The 23,809-nt window shown below is 48.6% G+C and overlaps 8 protein-coding genes across 12 annotated transcripts; 5 read left to right on the forward strand and 3 right to left on the reverse strand.

Moving 5' to 3' along the window:
* Positions 1 to 17: 17 nt before the first annotated feature.
* Positions 18 to 2,762, reverse strand: FOIG_05760 (minichromosome maintenance protein 5 (cell division control protein 46)). The gene is made up of 4 exons (XM_031204580.1): positions 2,440 to 2,762; positions 2,259 to 2,385; positions 802 to 2,210; positions 18 to 745 (listed from the first exon to the last, which is right to left on the reverse strand). The coding sequence occupies exons 1-4, from the start codon at positions 2,574 to 2,576 to the stop codon at positions 253 to 255; spliced, it is 2,166 nt and encodes a 721-aa protein (XP_031066409.1). The 5' UTR covers positions 2,577 to 2,762; the 3' UTR covers positions 18 to 252.
* A 117-nt stretch (positions 2,763 to 2,879) lies between these two features.
* FOIG_05761 (uncharacterized protein) lies at positions 2,880 to 6,900 on the forward strand. Of its 2 annotated transcripts, XM_031204581.1 has the most exons (4): positions 2,880 to 3,220; positions 3,275 to 3,417; positions 3,466 to 6,334; positions 6,382 to 6,900. In XM_031204581.1, exons 1-4 carry the CDS (start codon positions 3,129 to 3,131, stop codon positions 6,596 to 6,598), a joined length of 3,321 nt encoding a protein of 1,106 aa, XP_031066410.1. In that variant the 5' UTR covers positions 2,880 to 3,128; the 3' UTR covers positions 6,599 to 6,900. The 2 variants fall into 2 exon arrangements, with proteins under 2 accessions (XP_031066410.1, XP_031066411.1); XM_031204582.1 differs by having other exon boundaries at positions 3,466 to 6,900.
* A 1,159-nt stretch (positions 6,901 to 8,059) lies between these two features.
* Positions 8,060 to 13,860, reverse strand: FOIG_05762 (uncharacterized protein). 4 transcript variants are annotated; one of them, XM_031204586.1, is made up of 3 exons: positions 12,698 to 13,694; positions 10,929 to 12,640; positions 8,070 to 10,874 (listed from the first exon to the last, which is right to left on the reverse strand). In XM_031204586.1, the coding sequence occupies exon 3, from the start codon at positions 9,147 to 9,149 to the stop codon at positions 8,592 to 8,594; it is 558 nt and encodes a 185-aa protein (XP_031066415.1). In that variant the 5' UTR covers positions 9,150 to 10,874; positions 10,929 to 12,640; positions 12,698 to 13,694; the 3' UTR covers positions 8,070 to 8,591. The 4 variants fall into 4 exon arrangements, with proteins under 4 accessions (XP_031066412.1, XP_031066415.1, XP_031066413.1 ...); XM_031204583.1 differs by having other exon boundaries at positions 8,060 to 10,874; positions 10,929 to 13,860; XM_031204584.1 differs by having other exon boundaries at positions 8,070 to 10,299; positions 10,353 to 13,860.
* Positions 13,861 to 14,804: 944 nt separating this feature from the next.
* FOIG_05763 (uncharacterized protein) lies at positions 14,805 to 16,110 on the forward strand. The gene is made up of 3 exons (XM_031204587.1): positions 14,805 to 15,116; positions 15,169 to 15,238; positions 15,294 to 16,110. The coding sequence occupies exons 1-3, from the start codon at positions 14,946 to 14,948 to the stop codon at positions 15,902 to 15,904; spliced, it is 852 nt and encodes a 283-aa protein (XP_031066416.1). The 5' UTR covers positions 14,805 to 14,945; the 3' UTR covers positions 15,905 to 16,110.
* Positions 16,111 to 16,289: 179 nt separating this feature from the next.
* On the reverse strand, positions 16,290 to 18,905 carry FOIG_05764 (anaphase-promoting complex subunit 8). The gene is made up of 4 exons (XM_031204588.1): positions 18,603 to 18,905; positions 18,002 to 18,547; positions 17,817 to 17,949; positions 16,290 to 17,762 (listed from the first exon to the last, which is right to left on the reverse strand). The coding sequence occupies exons 1-4, from the start codon at positions 18,698 to 18,700 to the stop codon at positions 16,542 to 16,544; spliced, it is 1,998 nt and encodes a 665-aa protein (XP_031066417.1). The 5' UTR covers positions 18,701 to 18,905; the 3' UTR covers positions 16,290 to 16,541.
* A 709-nt stretch (positions 18,906 to 19,614) lies between these two features.
* On the forward strand, positions 19,615 to 20,148 carry FOIG_05765 (uncharacterized protein; the record flags this gene model as incomplete). Its single annotated transcript, XM_031204589.1, has 2 exons — positions 19,615 to 19,725; positions 19,801 to 20,148. 2 exons carry the CDS (start codon positions 19,615 to 19,617, stop codon positions 20,146 to 20,148), a joined length of 459 nt encoding a protein of 152 aa, XP_031066418.1.
* Positions 20,149 to 20,433: 285 nt separating this feature from the next.
* Positions 20,434 to 21,473, forward strand: FOIG_05766 (uncharacterized protein). Its single transcript, XM_031204590.1, has one exon. It carries the CDS (start codon positions 20,632 to 20,634, stop codon positions 21,355 to 21,357), a length of 726 nt encoding a protein of 241 aa, XP_031066419.1. The 5' UTR covers positions 20,434 to 20,631; the 3' UTR covers positions 21,358 to 21,473.
* A 486-nt stretch (positions 21,474 to 21,959) lies between these two features.
* FOIG_05767 (farnesyl pyrophosphate synthase) lies at positions 21,960 to 23,715 on the forward strand. Its single transcript, XM_031204591.1, has 2 exons — positions 21,960 to 22,342; positions 22,414 to 23,715. Exons 1-2 carry the CDS (start codon positions 22,223 to 22,225, stop codon positions 23,335 to 23,337), a joined length of 1,044 nt encoding a protein of 347 aa, XP_031066420.1. The 5' UTR covers positions 21,960 to 22,222; the 3' UTR covers positions 23,338 to 23,715.
* The last annotated feature ends 94 nt before the right edge of the window (positions 23,716 to 23,809 follow it).

The raw sequence follows: 23,809 nt of genomic DNA on the forward strand, positions 1-23,809 counted from the left end.
TCTTTGAACAACCCCAGCGGCAACAACCTCACTCCTAGTCAAATATACTCTATGCCTGCTCTAGCAAGCAGGAACAGATTTATCATCTGTTCGGATCTGTGTTGAGACTTCGAGTCTTGTTATCTTTAAGAATTTGCTCATATACAACAGTCATAATGATTTCGCCTCATTACTCATTAACACAGTCTACTACCAAGACATCTACCGAAATTGACAAACCAGCCTTTTACATTACCTACGTTCATCGCCACATTAAGCTCCATTTCTATACACCTGTGCACCTTGGTTTCTGAACATGATCGTGTCTCTCCGTTGAAGAACCATCAACGCTCGGTTCAGCGCTTGTTCGCTGTATCCTTTGCCTTCGACCATTTCCCTCCGAAGTGTAGATAGGCTAGTACTCCAGCCGATGGGCAGCCGACGTTTGAGCTCCGTCTCAAGGCGGTTAACTTCATCGTTCAACTCGCGACTCCCCTGATTGCTGCCCTGGTTGACGGCATCCATGGTAGAGCACAGGAACAGTCGAATGGCCTCGTCGACATGTACTTCGGTGGCGATGGGGGAAAGGGTGAGCTTAGCAAGAGACTCGGTGATACGGACGATAGCCTCGAGTTGACGGACTGTGATGGGAATAGAGGAACGTGTGTTTGCTTCCATCTCAGCAGCGTGGACCTGGCGTCGGATAGAGACGAAGTGAGAAGAAAGCTTTTCAGCAGCTTCGGAACTCAGTCTGGGTGCGCAACGTCTGTCGTATATTAGTACAAACAAAATAAGACTAAGAAGCTTGGAATTGCAACTCACGTCTTGCAGTAGGTGATGTATCGTCGCATCTTGTCAATAGGAATTTCGGTTTCAGTCATGTCCTCGGCGCCTCTACCGTTCATCTGGATGCTGAGAACGTGCTTGGCCATAGTCTCATCCTTCTCGCGGCTATGGTCATCCTTGACAATGAAAATCATATCAAAACGTGACAGAATAGTAGTCTGAAAGTCAATGTTTTCTCCAGGAGTCTTCATATCATCATATCGACCAAAGATAGGATTGGCAGCAGCCAAGACCGATGTTCGCGCATTCAGAATAGTAGTGATACCGGCCTTTGCGATGGAAATAGTCTGCTGTTCCATAGCCTCATGGATCGCAACTCGATCTTCGTCTCTCATCTTGTCGAACTCATCAATACACACAACTCCTCCGTCAGCCAAAACCATGGCACCGCCCTCGAGATAGAATTCGCGAGTGGATTGATCACGTTGAACAGATGCTGTCAGACCTGCAGCGGAGGAACCCTTTCCCGAGGTGTATATAGAGATAGGGGCCGCCTTCTCGACGAATTTCAGAAGCTGTGACTTGGCTGTACCGGGGTCACCAAGAAGCAATACGTTGATGTCGCCTCTTAATTTCATTCCATCGGGAAGGATCTTCTTTGAACCACCTAACAGCAAACAAAGAATTGCCTTCTTGATATCGCGGTTTCCGTAAATAGAGGGCGCAATGCAGTCGGCCATCACGTTGTATATATCGGGCCGTCTGCTGAGCTCCAGAAATTCTTGCTCTTCTTCCTCTGAGAAAGTCGCATTTCCCTTGGCTGCTTGATCGATATCTGTCTGGATCCCAACCGCTCTGAGATAAGGGGTACGGATGGCTACAGCACCACCATTGGAAGAGTTCTTGGAAGCCTTGTTTTGGTAGATCGAGAAGATGCCCATAACAGTACATCTCGATCCGGGAACAACCCTGTTTGTAAGGTATCTGTCAGCTGAGATGAGAACGTGTCGAGGCAGTTCTCCGACAGGGACTTGATCGGGAGCTTCTTGAAGCTTGATGATTTGTTGATCAACAAAGCCAGACTTTTCGTGAACAACAAAGTAGGGGTCCAAAGGACATTTTGGAGTTGGATCGTTGGGAACTCGGCTACGAGCACATTGTCGAGGCAGAGTGACACCTGTGAAGCCACCAAGGACAGGGATGTTTTGTGTGTGTCCGCAGTTGCGGCATTGGATATGGAGTCCTGTCGCCTTGGATGACATAACAGAGGCGCCGATGACAATACCCGGGACTCGCACCAGTCGCGCAATGGTCACGGAATCGAGGTTACGGATCGAGACGTCGTCGGCATTCGAGTGAAGAAGAAGTTGGTGATCAGGTATCTCGGCCTTGGGCTCATGGGGGAAGACGATACGGTGTGTGCATTTTTTTAGTGCATTTTCAAACTATTGACTTGTTAGAGATTTATATATTGCGCGCTGCGTGGTCCCTACCAGAGGGATAATCTCTGCTGGCTCAGATGTCAATCGGTGCGCGAGCTCTTCGTTAAAGCTGATCAGGTCGTTAATGTTGACATCACAGAAGTATCTCTTGAGAAGGGCATTCTCTCGGAGTTGATCTCTGCAGCGCTGTTATTATGAAGAACTGCCGAAGACTAGATATTTGGGGGCAAACCTGTAGACGAAGTTGTTATCCAGTCGAAAATCAAGGATGAATGTTTCAAGCTGTGTCTGGAGCTGCATTCGAGTATCGCCATTTTCAGCGTAGCTCGGCTCATAGACGTGAGCCGAGTAGATTGATCCGCGATCCATTGTGTATCTGTGTGATTTTGAATAATCTGGTGAATCACTCCTCTCCTTTCGTTGCAAGCCTAAAGGTTGACCAGGGAGTTTGGAGATCTTGTTTGTGGATCGATGGAGGGGCTTTGCTCCGCAAGTTGGAAGGGTAACCTTAGGTCAATTTACGCGAAAACGCGGAGTCCCTCGAGACGCGACGCGTGTGTATAGTGGTTGCAGCTCTGGACCTAGAGGACAGTTATCAAGCTCAGCGCTTATCATCACGTGCTGACGCCAAGGAAATAATCGGTTTAGGGGGGACAGCTGCGTAACTTACAAGGTGTCTAGACGGCGACGTACTGAAGGTAATATTCCAGACCTTTTTTGGTGATGATGGCGCATTCTTGATTCCGGATCCTCTCTTTTTTTCTCTTTACTTAATTGTCCTTTCAAATCTTATCTATCATATACATTTGACGGTGCACATTTTGTTTGCAATCCTTTGAGCGATGATACCCTACTAATACACCATCTACATCCCACATTCACCTCTGAAGCTGTCCTTGCTTATCCGGATCTCCATTGACCATGTTCTCCCCCAGCTCTCCCAACGCTACCAAGTCTGCGGACAACCTTGCGGCATTGTCGCCTACAGGTCGTGGGGAGCTTCCCTTTCACAGGTAGTCTTATATGCCTTTATCACATACTAACAAACGAGACTAACTTGGTTGCAGCAACAACCACAGACATGCTCAAATGCATCCCCACCCGTCATCACGACGTGGCTCTACAGCGAGCTCCATCCATTCAGTGGGAGGTATCCTTGACAGTGCTCCCAGTAATTTGGCAGCTTCAGTATATGAGTCAAGTCAGAATGGTTGGTTTTGCTTCACGGATCTTTCATCGTAAAACTAACCTCTCGAAGCTATCTCAACCCTTCTTCAACCCCCAATTGTACGAACTGGTCTTCAGCCTCACACCTCAGCACCGGCCTCGACCGCGCATAAACCCCCGACGGCCCGGGATATCCCCCCAGTAACGTTGACGAACATCACAAAAGTCGACGCTGAGGAATTCAAGCCCTATTTGTCACAGATCGGAAGTTTATACGAACAACTTCAGCGCTTGAAAGAGAGCGACGAGGAGGCCAACAAAGAGCAGCGCCCTGGCCGGCAAGATACCCCGACCGAATCGAGTGGTGATGGATACTTACGACCGGGGCCCAAGCCTCGTCCAACTCGGAAAGGCTCGACTGCATCGCTTTCTTCGATGAACTCGAATGATGGTCACAGTCCTGTGAGAAGACCAAGTGCTGGCTTCACCCGAAGGTCCACGCATGGACCTCCTCCTCTATCAACGATCCCAACTGTGTACTTTGACGATGAATTCCATCTCGAGAATCCCCGAACTTTTGACATTGTGAGCGAACGATCCGAGGTTATCCGACCCGCCAACGCCAATGACGGACAGAGCTCACTCAACGGAAGCGCTGCCACGCCAAGGAAAGCTCTGGCAACCAATGCAATTTTGCAAGAGAAGTTGTCGTGGTACATGGACACTATCGAGGTTCATCTCATCAATTCCATCTCCACCGCATCAACGACGTTTTTTACTGCCCTGGGATCGTTGAAGGAACTCCACTCAGAGGCCGCGGAATCCGTGGGGAGAATCAAGACACTCAGAAAAGAGCTTAAAGCTTTGGATGAAGAAATTGCAACCAGAGGCCTCCAGATTGTTTACCAGCGAAGGCGCCAAGAAAATTTGCGACAACTCAATGATGCTGTGCTTCAGCTGAGGCAGATTGCGGATGGCCTTGCAAGCTGTGAGACGCTAGTGGACGAAGGGGAAGTCGACAAGGCACTGGCGAATATCGACTCTCTTGAAAAGCTCATTGCAGGCGAAAGGGACGCTACTGCTGCAAATGAAACTGACATTCAGTTGCGGGACTTGCGTTCAGCTTCAGCTTTACAAGGCGTCCACGCGGATCTAGCAACTTTGCGGTCTCGTATAGGAAAGGCATACGAGACCAACTTTCAGAATATTCTAATCCGTGATCTACGACGACACGCCGAATCTGTGTCATCCCAAGAGATTCTTCTTAGGTGGAGTAACGCGGCGAGCCGATCCAAAGGTAGCCATGCTAGGTCTCCTTCAGTCTTTCCAACCTATCTCACAAATACCGATGAATTGAAGACCGAGCTGCTGCCCAATATGATCGGTCTGCATCGAGCAAAACATATCGCTGAAGCGACTGTCGCTTACCGAGAGTCTGTCTTGCGTGAAATCCGAAACTTGATCAGACGCCCCCTGCCCAGTTCTACAGATGATGATAATGAGTCGATGATGTCAGTCTCTACTGCAAGTGGTGGCCGTCATCTATCAAATCAGGAGAAGTCTTCTATTTTGGCACGGAATCTTCGCTCTTTGGATCCTGAGGATGGTGAGGACCTTCTGATCAAGATCTACATCGGAGTCACAGAGACACTCAGGAGACTTACGACACAAGTCAAGGTCTTGTTGGAGATTACTAGCTCCCTCACTGAGAACCCACAAGGGGAAGGGTTGATGTCTCCCACAGTCAGATCACCGATATCCAGCCCGAGACCAGATAGATTCCCAAGCAATCCTATGAACAGTGCAACATTCGAGGTTCAAGAGGAGCTCCACAAGAGCCTTGACGTTACTAATCTCCTTGGCCAAGCCGTCGACGTGGCTATTGAGAAGATCGTCAAGGTCTTGAAGGTTCGAGCAGAGCAGACTGCACAGTTGCCTTTGACCCTCTTCCTCCGTTACTTTACACTCAACCTCTATTTTGCCACCGAATGCGAGTCGATATCTGGCCGAAGCGGCACGTCTCTCAAGAATGTGGTTAATGGACACATTAAGGACTTCGTGCAACGGAATCGCGATGCTGAAATGCAGAAGCTGGCTCAGGGGATGGAATCTGATCAGTGGAATGCCAAAGACTTTACCGAGAAGAACACCGAGTTGCTGAACACCATCCTGGGGAGCAGCACGCATGATCCTCATGAGTGGACAGACAGTACCAAGATTTGGATACCTAGTTCGGAATTGGAGCCTGTCGATGAGGACGAGGCAATCGAAACAAACGGAACCGGCAAGGAAAAGACCAGGACTGCTACAATCGATTCAGAGACGTTCATGTTACCAAAGTCAGCCATTCTATGTTTGAATGGAATCGCCAAGTTCTCTCATCTGATCAGTGGTATACCGTCTATGACTGTTGATATTGCAACCTCGTTAATCGCGTATCTTCAGCTCTTCAACTCAAGATGCACACAGCTTATTCTTGGTGCCGGGGCAACGCGGTCAGCTGGGCTAAAGAACATCACCACCAAGCATTTGGCCTTGGCCTCCCAGGCGCTCTCATTCACAGCAACCTTGATCCCACATGTTAGGGAATTTGTGCGACGTCACGCTGGATCCGGAGCGAGCGTATCAAATCTCATGGGTGAGTTCGACAAGATTAGACGACTACTGCAAGAGCATCAAGATAGTATCTACCAGAAACTGGTTGAGATCATGGGCGGCCGAGCAGCCATCCACTCACGGACGATGAAGACGATCGACTGGGAAGCAGATGGAGACAAGGGCGTCCACTCATACATGGAAACACTGGCGAAGGAGACAACTACTCTACATCGTGTCCTGACGAAGCATCTCCCCGAGACATCAATTCAGATGATCATGCTTCCTGTGTTTGCTAGCTACAGGGATCAGCTTGGGTCAAGTTTTAGAGAAGCAGATCCCAAGACTGAAACTGGCCTGAAAAGGTGCGTTCTGTTGAGTTCTAACTAGACAGTCAGCTGACCATTTCCAGTATGAACAACGACATTGAGTTCCTCACGACAAAACTCGGAAAACTGGATGGCTTCGGGGAAACGGGAGAGTATCTACAAAAGATCGTCAAGGCTAAGCAGGTCAAGGTAGTGGAGCCGGTCATAGAAAAGCCCGCAGATGAAAGAAAGGATGATGAATCCAAAGAGAGTGAGGCGGTTCCTGCATCGGAATCTACGGCGGAGAAGGCAGAGAAGTAGATACTATGACAACTTAACCAAGAGCACCTTTCTTTCGGGCCAGAATGATCGAGACAGAGTCGGGTGCACGAAGTGTCTCCTTGTAGGACAAGCACCAGGGGCTGCATTGCTGATGTTCACTCGATCCCGACTCGCCTTTGATGAGCGGAGATGTAGACAATGATATGATGTAAAAGATCCGCCGGAGGTCGAGTTCACACTACAAATACGTTCCCACAGTTGAGAGTTATTATAGTTAAGAGTTATACTATTGTGTGAGCTAAATTGGTAGTTGTCGAGCCTGGCGTCAAGCTCCTCATTCGTCCCGCAACCCGCATTCCAGGTGAACTGCATTCCAGTCTCAAGCCCCATCCGAACGCCCGTCTTCTCGTGCCGTAACTAGACGCCGTCAAAGAGTACCATACACGGCAAGGGAAGGGAGTTAAATTCCCGACGGGAGGAAGCTGTCAAGCCTTGGCGAGAACCGCTTGCTCGGGTTTCCGAGATCTCGGCAGGGTCCTTAATGGCACTACACCTCTCGGTCCAGCAGAAGTTGGCATCTCAGCGTTCAGTACACCTGATGGTTATGCTTAGCTTCTCCTTACAGCTTGAAAGGTCGGTAAATTTTTTTCTGTTTCAATTCTCGAAGCTAGGTTACTCTGAGGTTTTCTTGTCAGTGACAACTCCCCGTAGTACTATTATTCCTTGTCCACATCAATACCGCCACTCCCCGAAGGCACAGACCCAACAGGTGTAGCTTATTACACTATAGTTAGTTAGCTTTTATATGAGACTCACATGTTTGTTGAACAGAGTCTCCCGAAGTCGCACAAGCACAGGCGCGGAAATAGCAGTGACACTCCCGAGACCGGGCTTGTGCGGTTTTCTCGTACACGGAAAGTTTTGGCTGAAGCGCGGGTTCAATGTTGGGAGAATCATACTTCGCAGGGGGTGCATGATCTGCAATCAGGGTGATCAACAGCACCGCGATCAGTCAAAACTCAATTCAGTAGTGTTTATTTCTTGCTTTCCCAAGAAGAAACATCAAGCAGCGCAACCTCATTCTTGCAATTGCCCCTTTAATTCAACCTTATTAACCACGGTGTCCAGTCAGCGCCAACCTGGACAACATAGCGCAACTCGCTGACAGTTACCTAGTGCTGGTTACTGTACTGTACCTACGTTAGGTCAGAGACTCGCATGCAGGCCACGTTACATTCCGGCCAGGGCCAGGCACAACCTGCAGGCACAACATCAGGTCATGATGCGTAACTGACGTGTCCCTCTCCTCTCTTGTCGGGGAGAAAACAAAGAACTGAGTGTGATTGACACTCAGTGGACTTCCAAATAATCGGGTCAGCCCAGAAATAGAGCTACTGCGTAGTAGTCAGTGTTCCGCCAGACAAGGAAAAGGTCAGGGGCAGCAATTTGTTTCAAGTCTGCATGTGGCTGCTGCTTCGTCACCCCATTAGGCACACAACACAACCTCAATCCTTTTTCACATGGCGGGGATCAAACAATATTGGATGCGCACAGGTCAAAACTCTATGTTCTCAAGTCTATATGTCCAGGTCTAAAGTCTAAAATTTGTTGTTCCAAAGGGAGAACCTCATCTTTTTGTAAAGGAGCTTTTGCGCCCTGAGTGAAGTATGTACAGAGAAGTGTATGTAAAAAGTCTCTCCAGACATGGTCTAGATTCCAACGAGTGTAAGAAGATGTTCATAGAATGTAGAACGAGTGCCAGCCTCAACTCTCTTGCTGATACAAGAGACATCAAGCCTGTGATGCTACGAGAGCACGGAAAGAATGACGCTGCTCCGTATTCAAGAGTCCCAAAGAATGTGACTCAAGTACTGTTTTGTCTTTGTCCTGTCTTGCCTGTGTGATCCATCCATAAGCGCCACCTGCTCCAGCCCAAAGGTCTATAAAGAAAGGCCTCGGTTTTTGCAACACACGAGGGGTATCTTTCGGGGTATGTAAAACGAGAATCGTGTAGTGTAATGTAGAAAGGGATTCATATCATCGTCAACGCGGTGTCAACGCCGCAGCGTGAAAGTGTAAAAGGGGGGTGAAGAAGTGAAGTCAAGGGCCGTCCGGACAATTGGCGACATGGACGTTTAGTTGGACTTGGCCTTGTAGGGGCTGGGGCCGTCTCCAAGGGTGGTGATGAGGTCAACCTCGTCAGTGACCTTGGTCTGGACATCATCAGGGAGCCAGTAGCAGTTGTCGCAGGGGAAGGTCTCGCAGCCAGACATGGGGGTGGCAGCAGACTTGGGCCACATCTGCTTGACGTTGTTCTTGTCGTTGGGGTCCACGATGGCAGAGACATCGAAATAAGTCTTGCCGTTCCAGCCGCCGAAGGTGACCTCACCAAGCATGCCGGGCTGGTCAGGCTTGCCCTTCTGGACAGCGTAGAAGTTGCCGATGTACTTGTCAGGGAAGTCAACAGTAACCTCCTTGGCCGAGCTGACAGTAACAGATTCGGGGCCCTCGTAACCAGGGTCAGGGGTGAAGATGATGGTGCGCTCCTTGTCGTCAAGAGTGACAAAGGTGACCGAGGCAGCGGCGGCATAGGTAGCAGAGGCGACGAGGCCGACGAGAGCAGTAGCGAACTTCATGTTGGCGGTGTTGTTTGGGGACTGTAAGGGGGATTGGGTTTGTTTGGAGAATTCTCGATTGTCGTCAAGACAAGAGTATTGATTTTATGCAGCGTCTGATAAAGGACTGAATCAGAACTTGTGATACTCCGAAGTGATGGAGCAAGTTGGTGGTCGAGAACTAGCTCGTTCAAAGTTGATCAAGGATCGTGATAGACTGTGCTTCCAAAAGGAATGAGAAGCTTTGAGTCAAAGGAATGATCGTCCGAAGACAAAAGTGTAATCTGAAACCGAAGGACTGTGTGTGTTGATCAGGACAAATATCTGGAGAAAGGAGAGAGGAAGGCCCGTTTTATAAACAATATCTGGACACGACAGAACCCAAGGGCCTGGCATACTAGACGGAGGAGACTAGGGTTGCCGAGATCAGATTTGTCAAGGAAAACGCTCAAGCGCCTCAGTGGAGTCAACACACGAGGAGGAGGGTGAGGCTAGGATGTGTTGTCTTGTCTTGTCTTGTCTTGACTTGACTTGTCCCGACGGGCTTTGCAAAAGCCTTCCCGGCGGTGTTGTGGGGGTGAGCTATAAGTGTGGATGTGACTTCGATGTGAGCGGAACCACTTTATCGGCCAACAGTTCACAACACAAAGCTGAACTGAACTGCACTGTACTCCGTACTCTACTCAGAGCAACCCAACTTATGCATAGGTTAGGCCCTGTGATACCAACAAAGTCTCTTCTTTCCCCCGCACCAGCACTTCTGCAGTGATTCCATTGCACCTTTCATCTGCCCCAGCACAAGCACATATGTACGTACATACAGTATGTATCATAGTACGGTGAATTGCGTGTCCTGGTGGTGGTGCGGGTGTGGGCTCATTTGGCTGCTCCTGACTGGTCCGGGGGATGCTTGTTGAATGCGGGCCGTTTCTATGTTTAAGCTTTCAGAACAAAGGGAGGCCAGGCCGTTGTTTCAACGCTTTCCTTTGTGGCTTTTTTCATCTTGTCTTCGCCTTTAGAAAACAATCGCTTCTGTTCGCTCATTCGTTGTCTCGAAATGAAACAATTTGTGTCAATCATGACTCCATCTCAATTGTTATTTTGTGACTTGGGGGTAGTGTTTCACTGCACAGTAAGCGCGCGACAACAAAGGAAGCATCCAAAAGATAGAAACATACAGTATTGTACAGTACAACAAATCCGGAGCTAGAGGTCGCCCCAGCCATCTAGAGGAACTCCGGTTCGAAAGACAAGCTTCTGGGTCCTCTTTCACATGGGACTAGGGCAATGCTGTCCCTACCAGTTTGGGCCAAGAAGCCGGCAGACAAGAGACAAGAGGCGTCTGTCAGCGATTCAGCGTAGCCGCTCCCACCCAGTTCCGCGGCTACACTACCGGTACTGTACTGTACCTTTAAGCCTGCAAGGGAGGGGCCAAGTCCCATAATATCGCTCTATTTTTTCTTCTAGCTGCATCTTGGCTTGATTCGACTAGCTGCTTCTGGTCTCCCATTGGCTAGCCGTTTGCCACCGGTGCCTGGTACCTGACAGGCGTCCATGTGGTTAGACTTGAGAGGCTTGTTTCGAAATCTGCTCTGCGCAAGGAGGGTGTGAGGAGCCTTTCTCTTTCAGGCTGTCGGATAGCGGGAGCAAACGCAGCGTACAGGGGTCCAACAGTTGGGCAGGGTTTGCAACTTTGCAAGCTGACCGGTGTGCACGTCAGCAAAACCTGCAGGACCAGAACACAATTTTCTTACGGTTAAAAATATGGACTCTGCTGGTACTCTGCCGGGAATAGTCTGGTCCCATGCAAGCACTTAGCTTCGCTTGCTGGCATCATTAACGACCTGAGACTTCAATGAAAATTCTGAGATCCTGGTGCGGCTGGCTGGGCCACTGACGCCAATGTGGCTTTCCCTTCCGCGACCTCAAACTTACGTATCCATTACCGACACGTGGAGACTGAATCAATAATCGTAGCCACTGCGGCTTTTCTGAGTCTGCAAAGGGGAACAGACTTTTCGCGGTGCGGACACTAACGACTCGACATTCCTAGCCAATGCCCCGTTGAAGGATGTCAGGAAGTAAAAAAGTGCACGCGACAGCCATGTTGTGTTCACTCGGTTACCATCAGTTGGTTCTCCCGGACCTAGTCGCAGAGTCGAGACCCCCAAAAGATCATGATTCAGTTCTTGACGATGGTCCGGTTTTGATGAATAAGAAAAAGCCGGTATATGTTGCCACGTCGCGACGACAACAAAGCAAATCAAGATTTTTCTGACCGTTTGCTGTGCCTGGCGATCAATTGCCCCGAGTCTGCCACGCTTCTGGCCCTGTTTAGAGTAACCCACAGACCGATAAAATCTCAATGGGGGTCAGGGTAGGGCTGCCGCGTCACCAATGATCAACTCAAGGTAGCTTTGAAGAAGCCTGCATCCTTGCCATTTGCGATTAGGGTGCTGGGACAATGATTCGTCACATTGCCCGAGGGAGATACTGCTGGAACTATGGGGTTCTATCGGCACGAGATGGTAAGGTGGGAGTCGACCCGATGATAGTACATACTGGCGTCCCAAGGCCTCCAATACTTGCTGGGTATTCGCGAGAGTGATTTGTTGATAGCTGCGCCGTGATGCTAGGTTGCGTTGGCCGAGGAGACGAGCAAAATAGGATTATGGGTCAGGGTTTTGTGCCTGAGGCCCTTACACTAGACAAGCATGGAACTTAACGGATTTGTGTAAACGGAGTGGGAACAAAAGAAAAAATCGCTTTCTTGGTGCGTTCAAAACGTCGCGGACTTTCTTCCGTCTTGGTGGTCTAGGCCGTTGCCCACAGTACGAAACTGTCATGAAAGGTTTTGCGCCGCGCGGTTTTTGGCTTCCCTCTCAAATTGTTGGCCTAGCCCGAGAAGGTTCCGTTCTGCACGTTCTGCAGCCAAGAAGCGAGTGTGTCACGGTGTGCAAGTGTGTAAGACTGGCTGTTATAGGCCCGTGGAGTTCCATTTTGAGGTCTGACGTTCACATCACCAAATTTGTTTTGTTGATTGTCGATCCCACTGCCCTTGGCCAGGTTCGACTATGTATGTGAAGGATTTTGTAAAAGCAAAGTCTGGGGCTGAACGAGCTTTTGGTTCCCGATCAGACACGATCGACTGTATCTTGCCTCATGCTACATCGTCGATGACATGTACTCTTCCCGCCAAATTCGAACCAAATCTAGTTTCTAGCCAGCGATGTCGGCAGAAAGTCCGTCGTTGCGAGTCATCGTAGCTGCCAGACCAATTCTTGCTGCATGTAGAAGAGGCTAGGCTTCATGTCACTACCACTTGATCTTTCTTTCAACACTAGTTGTCAGAAGTCCTCTCTCTCATGCACACACACATGTATTTCTTAGTCCCGTGTGGCGGATTGTAGAAACATAAGTGTTCTTTCGGTGACTGGTGAATCATCCTCAATAACGCGGTTCAGAACTTCAATTCTGTCAACAAGTTCCACACATGAAAACTCGGTTGATCAGATGCACGAACTTGCGTGCGCTACTTTGCTTGAGCTGATGTGCGAAGTTCAGATGTTGGGAAAACATCAAGCAGCAAGTGGAAAGGTCCACAATTTCGGAGACCGGCCGGCAACACGGTGATCTTTGAAGTGAGGCCGAAGGTACTTGATCTGATCCGTTACCGAAGAGCAGATCTCCACTCCGAGCTCAAGTCTGTCCGCACACATCGGCCGACAAGTTTCCCTTTTGTCGTGTTGGTCTTGAGGTCCAGAACAAGGTTCATGGCCAAGAAAGTAGCAGAGTGGGTAAGAAATGCCTCATCTGAGGCGCGGTCGTCCTTGAGAAAAATTGAAAACACTGGAATGTTCAAGTCCCAAGTGATGAGAAGGGCTTGTGATGATGTTTGGGCTCATCTCAATAGCGCCCGATGATGGTCGTGGAGGTTTGTAGACTCCCTGGTTGAGCTCATGGGATTTTGGCAGCTCAGGATCAAGGAGTCGACCTCTGCGGCTTAACCTCTGCTGGGTCAGGTGAAGATATCAAGCCTGGGGTTTTCCCTCACGTCCGAACTTGGCTGGAGAGGAGACCACACATAGCCTTGTGCTTTGCTGGTCAGTTTCAACGTGCCAGGAAAGTTCATTGCGCGGTCTTGTCGCCCTACGCTAGGCTATAATCACCCGCTGAGGATGGTGGGAGCACAGTAACTTGCGAGTTTAAACAGCAGAAGACTCTCTCATCTTTCCGTTCTGACACCCTTAAGCTAGTCCAAATTCCGTTTGAAGGAATCGAGAAAGAGTTATGGGCCATGTCAGACGATCAGCTTGACTTGTTAACACTTTCTGAGTCGAGGTAGGAGGGCGTGCTGAGTATATAGTGAAGAAGTTACGGCATGCATCTTCCATACATTCATACTCGGCGTTCGTTGAAGCGTAGAAGAGAAGCTGCCCATGATCTACATGTTTATCAAGAATAAGAATTTGCGAAGAGTTTACCATGAGGTCGTGGATATGACGATGAAGTACTCGAGGCGGGGTGAATCGTGTGACGACTTCCGTTGCTTCATTCACCAACACGTGACCTTGACCAAAGAACTCCGTTCTACGGCTAGGCTCCTTGAATGTTGTTGACAGGTATTGATAGGTTTATCTGTGTGATGATGTTTTTTTGATAAATTCTTTATACTTTTAGACTATTCTCGCATGTTTGAATAGTTTGTCTTGATTTCTGTGGCTATGTCCGTAAGGCAATTGTGCCTGAGTCTTGTGATTAGAGATTCTTGAACACACGACGCCATCAAGCTTCCCCAAAGTAATTACTTGGGGACTCAAACTCACGAAAACAAAAAGGTTAAGTGATTATTGATAGAGGTCTACTGATGTCAATGTCAGTATAAACGACCCGTTTCCTTGACTACCTACCTAGGTATCTCACCCATGGTCGTTTACCCTATTGCTTTTAGCCTTCCTTCTAACACAATCATCACACAGCACGACTTGACTGTATAAAATCGTAGATGTACGTCGATTGAACAGTTTTTGATTGTTGTGTATAATGCATTCTGTGTCAGTGGCTGCTATGCCCTTTACCAATTCCAGTCTCCTAGCTTGTAACACTGAGAGTATTGCGGTTATAACAGTACAAAGCTGCAACTCAAACAAGCACCCGAAATCCAGAGGGATATCTGAACGAACGGACTCGCCGCCCATTGCAATGTTATGTAGTTACAAGAGGAGCACACCGATACCTAAGGTACTGACATCGCTCAATAGCGAGAAATGATATCATGACTTCAAATCGCGTCTACTTTGTCACCAACTCAATGAGACTTTGCTTGCCCACAAAACATTTGCATCAAATCTGGTGCAGGATCGAACTTCATTTGAGTTACCCTGAGCGTGGTTTTATTAATGATTTGGTTATGTGATTCTTCATCTTGTATCTGTAAAAGCTAAGCAAGCTCTGTGACGGAAAATGTCGATTTGGTGAGTGTCTTCCACATAGGTAGTTGCTGCATCCTCTGCACCCATAGAGAGCCATCTTCAGCCCTACACTCACATCGGAGTCTCCCGCCATTCACGTATATCCGGAAATCCCCTAGTCTCTTGATTTGAAAGGTTATTCGGTGGCTTCCATATGCGCTCACATGTCAGTTTGCGAAGTATAAAAGCTGCGTGGTTGTCTTGAACAATCAAGTGTTTTAACATTCTCTTGACATTCTCATATTCTCCCCCGAATAATATCCTTGGCCTCCACACTCAGACATAAATTTGCCAACAAAGATGAAGATCTTTCAGGCGTTCTCAGCGATTGTGCTCATTAGGGGTGTTGCTGCTGGCTCTTTTCCGATGATGTCGCCCGTCCCGAAGCCACCGTTCAAAAATGAAACGGAGCACGCCACGGCCAAGACCTTCGTGACCACTATCACTTCTGACTATTCATTTTATTGCCCTGTGAGTTGAATTACAAAATGAGCCGAGTTCAGCTTGACTAAGACTATAGCAGGAACCTAGCACGTTTCACCATAAAAACGTCACTTACACGGCCACGGAGCCAACTTATTTGACTATCACGAGTGAGTGATGATGACTACCTGCTTTATCCTGGATTGCAGTTGACATATGAGACAGACTGCCCGTGTACTGTCACTTACACGCAGAACATAAAGTCTCCTGGGACAGCTGTCTATCCCACGGCTCCCCCTGGCCAGCCAATGCCCCCCACGCCCCCGGCGATGTCATCATCTGCTCCTGCACCACCACTACCTCCTGACAAGCCGGCTCCACCTCCCTCTGAGTATTCGGCTCTGATTTCCGGACCACCGCCACCTCCTCCCAAGGCTACAGCTCCGTACTCTGAGCCTTCACTTCCACCAGCAATCCCCAAGTCTGGTACGGTTCCTATCCCAGAAGCTCCTCCTCCTCCTCCTCCTCCTCCTCCTCCTCATGCTACAGCTCCTGCTCCTGCACCTGAACCCTCTCCACCAAAAGCTACAGTTCCAGCTGCTGGTACCCTGCCACCTCCTCCACCCCCTGAGGTTTCGGTTCCTGCCCCAGAGTTGCCTCCTCCTCCTCCCCCCTCTAATCTCGAACGACCAGCTGTTCCTCCATCTCAGGCTGCCTCACCTCCGGCCAACCCTACTGGTACTATCGAAGCTTCTGTGTCTTCAGCCGCTGCTAACAAGGTGTCTGGAAGCTTTGGGGCTTTCGTGTTTGCTGGTGTTGCAGCTTTGGCCATGTGATCACTCCTGGGGAAAGTAATGTTAAACCAATCTGTACTACTGATACCAACGATGGTGGGAGATCACTCACGAAAGCATACGGTATCTGGATAGATCGCAATAGAAGGACAATATGAAGACTTTGGGATGCCATCTTGCATGGAGGTCTTTGTATTGTGGCTAGACAGAGTAATGTTAGTTCTTGACTTGCTTTCATAATTGTCACGATCCCTACGATTATCGTTCATTGACTTCAACTACTGAAACGTGTATTTCTTGGGTACTGACTACCTATGTAAATATACGTCAGTGTCAATGGTGCATGCATAGCTTCGATCATCGGGCCGACCTCAACTCTCCTCACGGGAATATGTACCATTTACGAGTGCAGCTGTCAGGAGAATGATCGATGATGCAATCGGCGGTAGATCCGGGGAAGCTTTAAATAGGTACATAGTAGATCATGCAACTGCTAGCGTATCCCCGAGTGGCTTAGCCACTCGTGGTGAATGTATTCTCTGCAATAACATTATTTACTAGCCATCTTTATTTGAACATTTCATGAGCAACGTGATGCATATTCTCATCAACCAAAGACATCCTTGGCTGCACACCTCTGAATACACGATTAGGCATCTACTTGTCCTTGCTGATATTGCTAACTCAGCGGGTCGAGCATTCCCGTCGCTTCCATTCGAGATCGAACTTCTCTCACAAGTGCTTTGGCTTCCTCCACTTCAACACCGTCCTGACACAACTCTCCCGCAAGTCGAGAGGCCGTTATGTAATCTCCAGTGCGCATTGAGAACTTTGCCAGCCACATACGCGCTTTGCTTGTCGCCGCCGTGACTCCGGTTCCCTCATTCCCTGGGTTCTCGTTGCCCTCGGCACCATTATCTGAGCCCGGTGGAGAGTCGTTGTGAATAGCAATCGACTCAGCCGGATCAGCTTCTGCAGCTCCACCACCGTCTTCCTGGGCCACGCATAATTCCATGTATGACCTGGCTTCTTCCTCCTCACCAAGCTGATCGTACATAACCGCAATTTGCAGAAGGATGTCGGGGTCCATATGACCTGTGGCGCTCCGGCTGCCAAGGAGATCCCCGCTACCAAAACTGCTCCCCACGTCATAATAAGCATCAGCTAGTAAAGCTCGCTTTAAGGCTTTGATACCATCTCGTTCTCGGCCCATTTTCTGTAGACATGAGCCTACAGCCATCCACATCTTTCCGTCCCATGGTCGTAGACCAGCAGCCTTCTTGTAGTACCATAATGAGTATGTATGCATCTCCAACATCTCGTATGTTTGACCAAGACCATACCAGGCCCGATAGTCCCGGCGGTTCACGTCAACTGCACGGCGGTACGACTCGATTGCCGCATGGGTGTTTTTAAGCTCAACATATTCGTGGCCCATTAGCGTCCATGCTGACAAGCATGACCGGTCTAGCGTTAACGCACGACGGAAATATTGGACAGCCTTCTCATGCATCGATAGTAAAGAGTAATAGTTTCCAATCACCACGCAAGACTCGGGCCTGAATTTGTCCACGCTGGAACATAGGTGTGCCAGGAAAGCCAATTTTGGGCGAAGATTGAGAACGTAGAGAATGTTAGAATAATGGTCGAGAGAATCTAGCCGATGTGGATGGAGTGCCAGCAGTCGAGTAAAGTGCTGTTCAGCAGCCATCAAATCCTTGGCGTGATATGCCAGGAGTGCATTGCATGTGAGAAGGAAAGAGGATGTTGGGAATATCGAGAGAAGTTGTTCAAGAGAATTGGCGAGACCGGGCCCTTGTTGGTAGAGTTCTAGAGAGGTGTGCAGGTGGAACATGTAAGAGACAATATTCTGAGGACAATGTCTGGATATCCGATTCAGCTTGGAAGGTGTTAGCGATTGAAAAGAAGCGAGGATATTACATGGGGGACTCACATCTTCAACTCGAGATATCAACGACGTCATTTCCAACCAACAGCCCCAATTCATGGTGTACTTGTGCACGCTTCGGATAAAATATTCCAGTGCCTTGTCATCGTTCTTCTCTTTGGCTAGCACCATGCCATACCTGTACGTTGTGATTAGTCGGTTAACACTAAATCAACAAGAATAGCACTCACAAATATTCAAGCCATCCCTGGCTTCCCAATACTTCATCGTCTTCCGTTGTCCTCTCCTCGAACCAAGTTGCTAAGAATCGACCTATCACAAGTAATTGCTTATTGGCCACTGTACCAAGATCTTGAGGGCCCATAACCATCTCGGAGTCTTCATTCCTGCGCTTCTCCCCGGACATGAACTTGGCATATAGTGCTAAGAACAAGCTCTTCTGACTGAGTTTTGGCAGTGGCGTCACAGCTGAAGCGCTGGATGCCTTCCCCTTTCCCTTTCCAGTGGTGGTGGATGCTGAAGTGCTGTCTACACGCGAGGCAAGAACACTTGAAAGGAGGGAGTCGGGCAGAAACACGGCAGCGCAACGATCATATTCTCGACAGTCGAAGAGAGATTTGGCTAAGAGATATTTGCTAAGTTCTTTGGCTTCAAGAATTGCTTCTTCTGGATCGCTGTTCGCAGCGAATATCGGAGAGGCGTGTCTGGGATCTGCAGGGTTGATGTTCTCTTCGTCTTCTTCGATCTCGGGGAGCGCATTGAGCAGTTCGGCAGCCCTGACAACGTTAGTTTATGTGCCAGGGTTAGAAATAGTTTCGTGAAACTGATTACCATTTTGATGACTGATACAAGCATCTTTCTGAGCACTTGACGACGGCATCTTGCAAGGCAGCACGCAACTGGGAGATCTCGTGGACGCTGAGTGCCATCTTTTGCTGTTTTGTTGGTTGGTGGGGTAGCTATTGGCAGAAGGGAGTCACAGCACGAAGTTGAGAGCGCCTGTGCGCCGTGCCTCTTGTGCTCTACCAGTGAATACTGGATTGAGATTTTTGAAGGTTACTACCTAGTGAGCTATAGTCAGGCTTCGGGCGTTGTTGGCGGTCCCCAATGCGAAGTTTGGAGGTGTCATGAGCATGACCGCGAAGCATTGACAACCCATCATGTCAACAACTTGGGGCGCGCATCATAGACAGTGCTTCTACGAAAGAACACTGTATATTCGCACTATACATGATAGGTACAACAACGGTAACACAAAGGAATATCGTCAGGTGTGAATCAGAACCGTTGAACTTGAACCGTCACCTGTTGCACACAATTTAAATCCTCAACTGTCAAGGGCATGGCCGTATCTTACTATGTGCGAGAATTTATTTTGGACATGGACCATTGAACCAATATTGCAGCCACCTCCCTTCCATCCACTTACACTCATTTTAAACGTTGGATGTTGTACGACAGCAGCGCCAGTAGAAAGTAAGATCAGTCAATACTCCGAAATCTTGGTGAAACCACTCTAATTTTTCATCAAGACCTTTATGGATACAGAGTTTTATTCATATCAGTGCGAAATTGTTTGTTAGCTTAACCGGTGGAGAGATACTAGAAGACATGGGTGAAGTTGAAGAATAAAACCAGGCTTTATCGCCGTTTATATTATCAGATTTTCGTTACTTAAACCAATCGAATCCCTCAAACCAAGGCATACTTTAGCTTCCATAAGAACTGTTCAATATTTATCCACATGAGCATCTTGTCTCGCATCTTTTGTACCTTTGGCAACGATTTCCTGAGAATTAATCAAACTTGAGATCAATCTTCTAGGGTCACTCGGAGGAGTACAATGAATATCAACAGAGCTGTTCGGATATTTCCGTGCATCTTGTGTTGGACACCGGAAGTCAAGTGCCCCAACTATGTGTTCCTCAAGAAAAGCATATGCGTTGACTGCGAGGTAAGGACAATCCATCCATGGGCACTCACCCCACGGTGCCACTACCAGAGTTTCACCCTCTAATTGACTCTCAAGAGAGTGGGTAGACAGTTTGGAGACAATGAGGTGAAGGCATCAGATCTCCATATCGACTTCGCGCAATACCTGCTTGACAAATACCGTGATGTGGATGGCATCACGTACGAACGGGTCAACAAGTACATCGAGAAGGCAAAGAAAAGGTACAACGTGGATAATCTTCTTACTGCCGCACTTGACTACATTTTTCGTAATTTCAGCGAAGTCTACCACGCGGTTTGCGACGCACTTGAGGCGGCGCGGGATAGGGGACCTATGCATTGGACGCACAATAATTTGACGGAACGACTTGAGAGACTGAGAGAAGAAAAGTTGGACAAAAACTGGGAGCCAAGGATGAAATAACCATGTAGACTGTTGTACTGAGCTTAGTGTGGCATGCCAAGTTGAAGGGGCATCCAAGACTTCAGAGTTGAACACTGTATATATTGCTAAGGAGGCCGGTTCGAGCTTATGGGAGCGCTAAGTTTGTATTAAATGCTCTAAAACAGTCTATAAGATGGGCTCCGGCACCGTTATACTTCAAACATGCGCTCCAGTGAGTAACGTTTGAACTGTCAACTCTATTCCGGGCCTCATCGAGTCATGATGGCCGACCTCTGCCACCCATCTCCTCTGACTAGACTTCGGCAGCCAGACCCGGTAGTGCCTTGATAATCGAGTGAGTGTTGAACAGTTCACAGCTCACTATTGCTCACATTCTGCCCTTTAAAGAGAGCGCAGGGCCCTTGCGGTGTTTCTGTACATCTTTGCCTTCGTCAAGAGCCACAGATCCAGCACTTGACTCTCTTGCACAGGTGCATTAGCTTGCTTTCTCAGTCAACGGACATGTATCACAGCATTCGAACGGCTGTGAATATCAGCGACGTCTCACAAAATGAGTGTCCGATACAACCTCGCACAATCCTTTGCAGCACGTGCGAACCGAATCATTACCGTGTCAAGCTTCGTCACCGAGCGAAACATAGTATAAGAGCGAGTGCACACGGCATGTATTCGAGAAGTGAACCGAATTTCTGGCTGAGCATACATCAAGAGAACAGTGAACTCGTTAACAACACCTCCATATCAAATATTCCGGCTGAGATACGAAAGAAAGAGACTTCACAAAGCAACATGCATTGGCCTTGCAGCCATCGTTGGGGTAGTAGGAAGTGTAACAACTATGTCAAGTCCGTGGGAGCGAGGTGCCAGGACTGCCAGGTATGTACATGTGCAGATTCCTCTATCCGATGCATGTCAGCAGCCGTCATCGATGAGACGTTATTGATAATCTACCCGCCAATCCAGAAGTGTAGAGAACTGGACAGTACGCCGACGCATACTCGACTCGCGCATATGTACGATGTGGAAACCTTTGTCCAAGGGTTTCGCAATGCAGAGCTCAACGCTGCGTGCATCGTGGTGATGATGAGGGACGGTGCATCAGAGAGAGCGCTGCTGGACGCATTAGCCGTGATTCAAGAGAATGATACGGAGTGGTATGATCGGATCAAGTATGTTGTGCCACAAGGGATCAGTCAATATAAGGAAGAAGCCAACGGCTGGGCTTGATATAGGCATCGATGGAAGGACATGGCGTTCGGAGTTTAAGGATTTAGATAACGCTTCGAATGTAGGAACAATGGACTTTGTTTGTAGGAAGGATAGTGTCAGAAGCAGATACCTCTAGTCAAAACTCTGACCCTCCAATAATAACAACTTCCAACTTCAGACAACCAATAACTTAGTACTAGTCTGTCGTCTCTTGTGCAGCTATTGGATTTCTGCCAGATAGGGTACTATCAATAACTTCAACGGATCCTTTACGATTGAGGTTTGGTTCAGGTTCTCACGATTGAGCCCTTCAGGTGACACTGACGACTTTAATAAATGCGTATCCTTTAAGATTAAATACATCGGACTCGCTAGTTGCACGCCAGATCATAAATCTTGAGTTCGGTGTTTGCTTCCTTCGTCAACCACCTACCTACCTAGCTATGAAAGCTAGGCACTACCTAAGATTGGTAGTAGCCCGGTAAGGTAATAGTACCTAATCAGGCTGCTCTCACCGCCCAGCGCCCCCACCTACCTTAGAAGATACTGCTCTAGTGCCCCTCCACTTCACTGGTCCCTTGAACCGGGGACCTCCTTTGTTTGGCCTCACCGAGCAAATCAAAGCGTCCACAGCCCCTCCTGCTCCAATTCGCAAATAAGGGAAGAGGGGCACTGAGCAAAGCCCCTCTTAGAAAAGACACCCCAGTCTATTGAGATTAGTTGATAATTGTCCGGTAATTATCGTACATGTTCCGAAGATCAGTCTGTCATTCTCACTTCTGAGTCTCATTTTCCTTCTTCGTCTTCTTCCCAAAGACGGACTCTCCAGGTTCTTTTCCTTTCCAGCGCGCACACGTAACTCACTTTACACAATTCAGCAAAGATGGCTCAACAAACCACTCTTCAGGAGTTCAACTCCGTTTACCCCAAGCTTGAGGAGGCTCTTCTCGACCATGCCCGCTCCTACAAGCTCCCTCAAGAGCAGCTCGACTGGTACAAAAGAGTAAGTATAAAATGAAAGCTGTTCATCAGTATAGATCGAGTTCCAATATAAACTGACACACTGCTTCATAGTCTCTCGAGGTCAACCCTCTCGGCGGAAAATGCAACCGCGGCATGTCCGTCCCCGACTCGGTCTCCCTCCTCCTCGAGAAGCCTCTTACCGAGGAGCAGTACTTCCAGGCTGCTACTCTTGGCTGGATGACAGAGCTTCTCCAGGCCTTCTTTCTCGTTTCCGACGACATCATGGACTCGAGCATTACCCGCCGTGGCCAGCCCTGTTGGTACCGCCAGGAGGGTGTTGGCATGATAGCTATCAACGACGCCTTCATGCTTGAATCCGCCATTTACACACTTCTCAAGAAGTACTTCCGCTCTCACCCCGCCTACGTCGATCTTATCGAGCTTTTCCACGAGACCACCTTCCAGACCGAGCTCGGCCAGCTGTGCGACCTACTCACCGCCCCTGAAGACAACGTCAACCTCGACAACTTCTCCCTTGAGAAGTATAGTTTCATCGTCATTTACAAGACCGCCTATTACTCATTCTACCTCCCCGTCGCCCTCGCCCTTCACCAGCTCAACCTCGCCACTCCCAGCAACCTCAAGCAAGCTGAGGACATCCTCATTCCTCTCGGGGAGTACTTCCAAATTCAAGATGACTACCTCGACAACTTCGGCAAGCCTGAGCATATAGGCAAGATCGGCACCGATATTAAGGATAACAAGTGCTCTTGGCTCGTCAACCAGGCCCTGGCCGTGGCAACCCCTGAGCAGCGAAAGATTCTTGAGGAAAACTATGGCCGCAAGGACGACGAGAAGGAGAAGGTCGTCAAGAAGCTTTACGATGACCTCAATCTTGAGCAGCGTTATCTCGACTATGAGGAGAAAGTTGTCGGCCAGATTCGTGAGCGCATTGCCAACATCGATGAGAACGAGGGCCTCAAGAAGACTGTTTTCGAGGCCTTCCTTGCCAAGATCTACAAGCGCAGCAAGTAAACCAAAAGCTCTGAATTGAATCATATCCATACATGAGTGCAAAAGAAAGGGTACAATGGACGGCCAAACTGTAAAGGTTGCTTTCAAAGCGAAAGTGGCAGATGTGTCACCACAGTATAGATAGACCAGCGGCACGTACGATGAACCAAGTAATCAAGTTGAGAAGATATGGAAGAAAATAGCTGATATCATAAAACGTATGGTAAACCCACCGTTCAAGGAATAGATGGAACCCGCCATCTTGTATCAATACGAGCTTCCGCTCTTGCTCAAGGATATATAGAAGATCAAGAAAGAAGTTATGCAAAACAAAAACTCCGGGAAAACGCCAAAAGGAACCCATAACGGCAAAACCAGACATAACTCGCAAGTCCCTGCCCGAGAGCACCTGGCACTAACGTCCGTCACCCAAAGACTGGCCACCCCCACAGACCGGCCACCTCACTTTTAACCCAGCCACCCAATTTATATA

Source organism: Fusarium odoratissimum (assembly GCF_000260195.1).
Source record: "Fusarium odoratissimum NRRL 54006 unplaced genomic scaffold supercont1.7, whole genome shotgun sequence".
Classification (NCBI taxonomy): Eukaryota; Fungi; Ascomycota; class Sordariomycetes; order Hypocreales; family Nectriaceae; genus Fusarium; species Fusarium odoratissimum.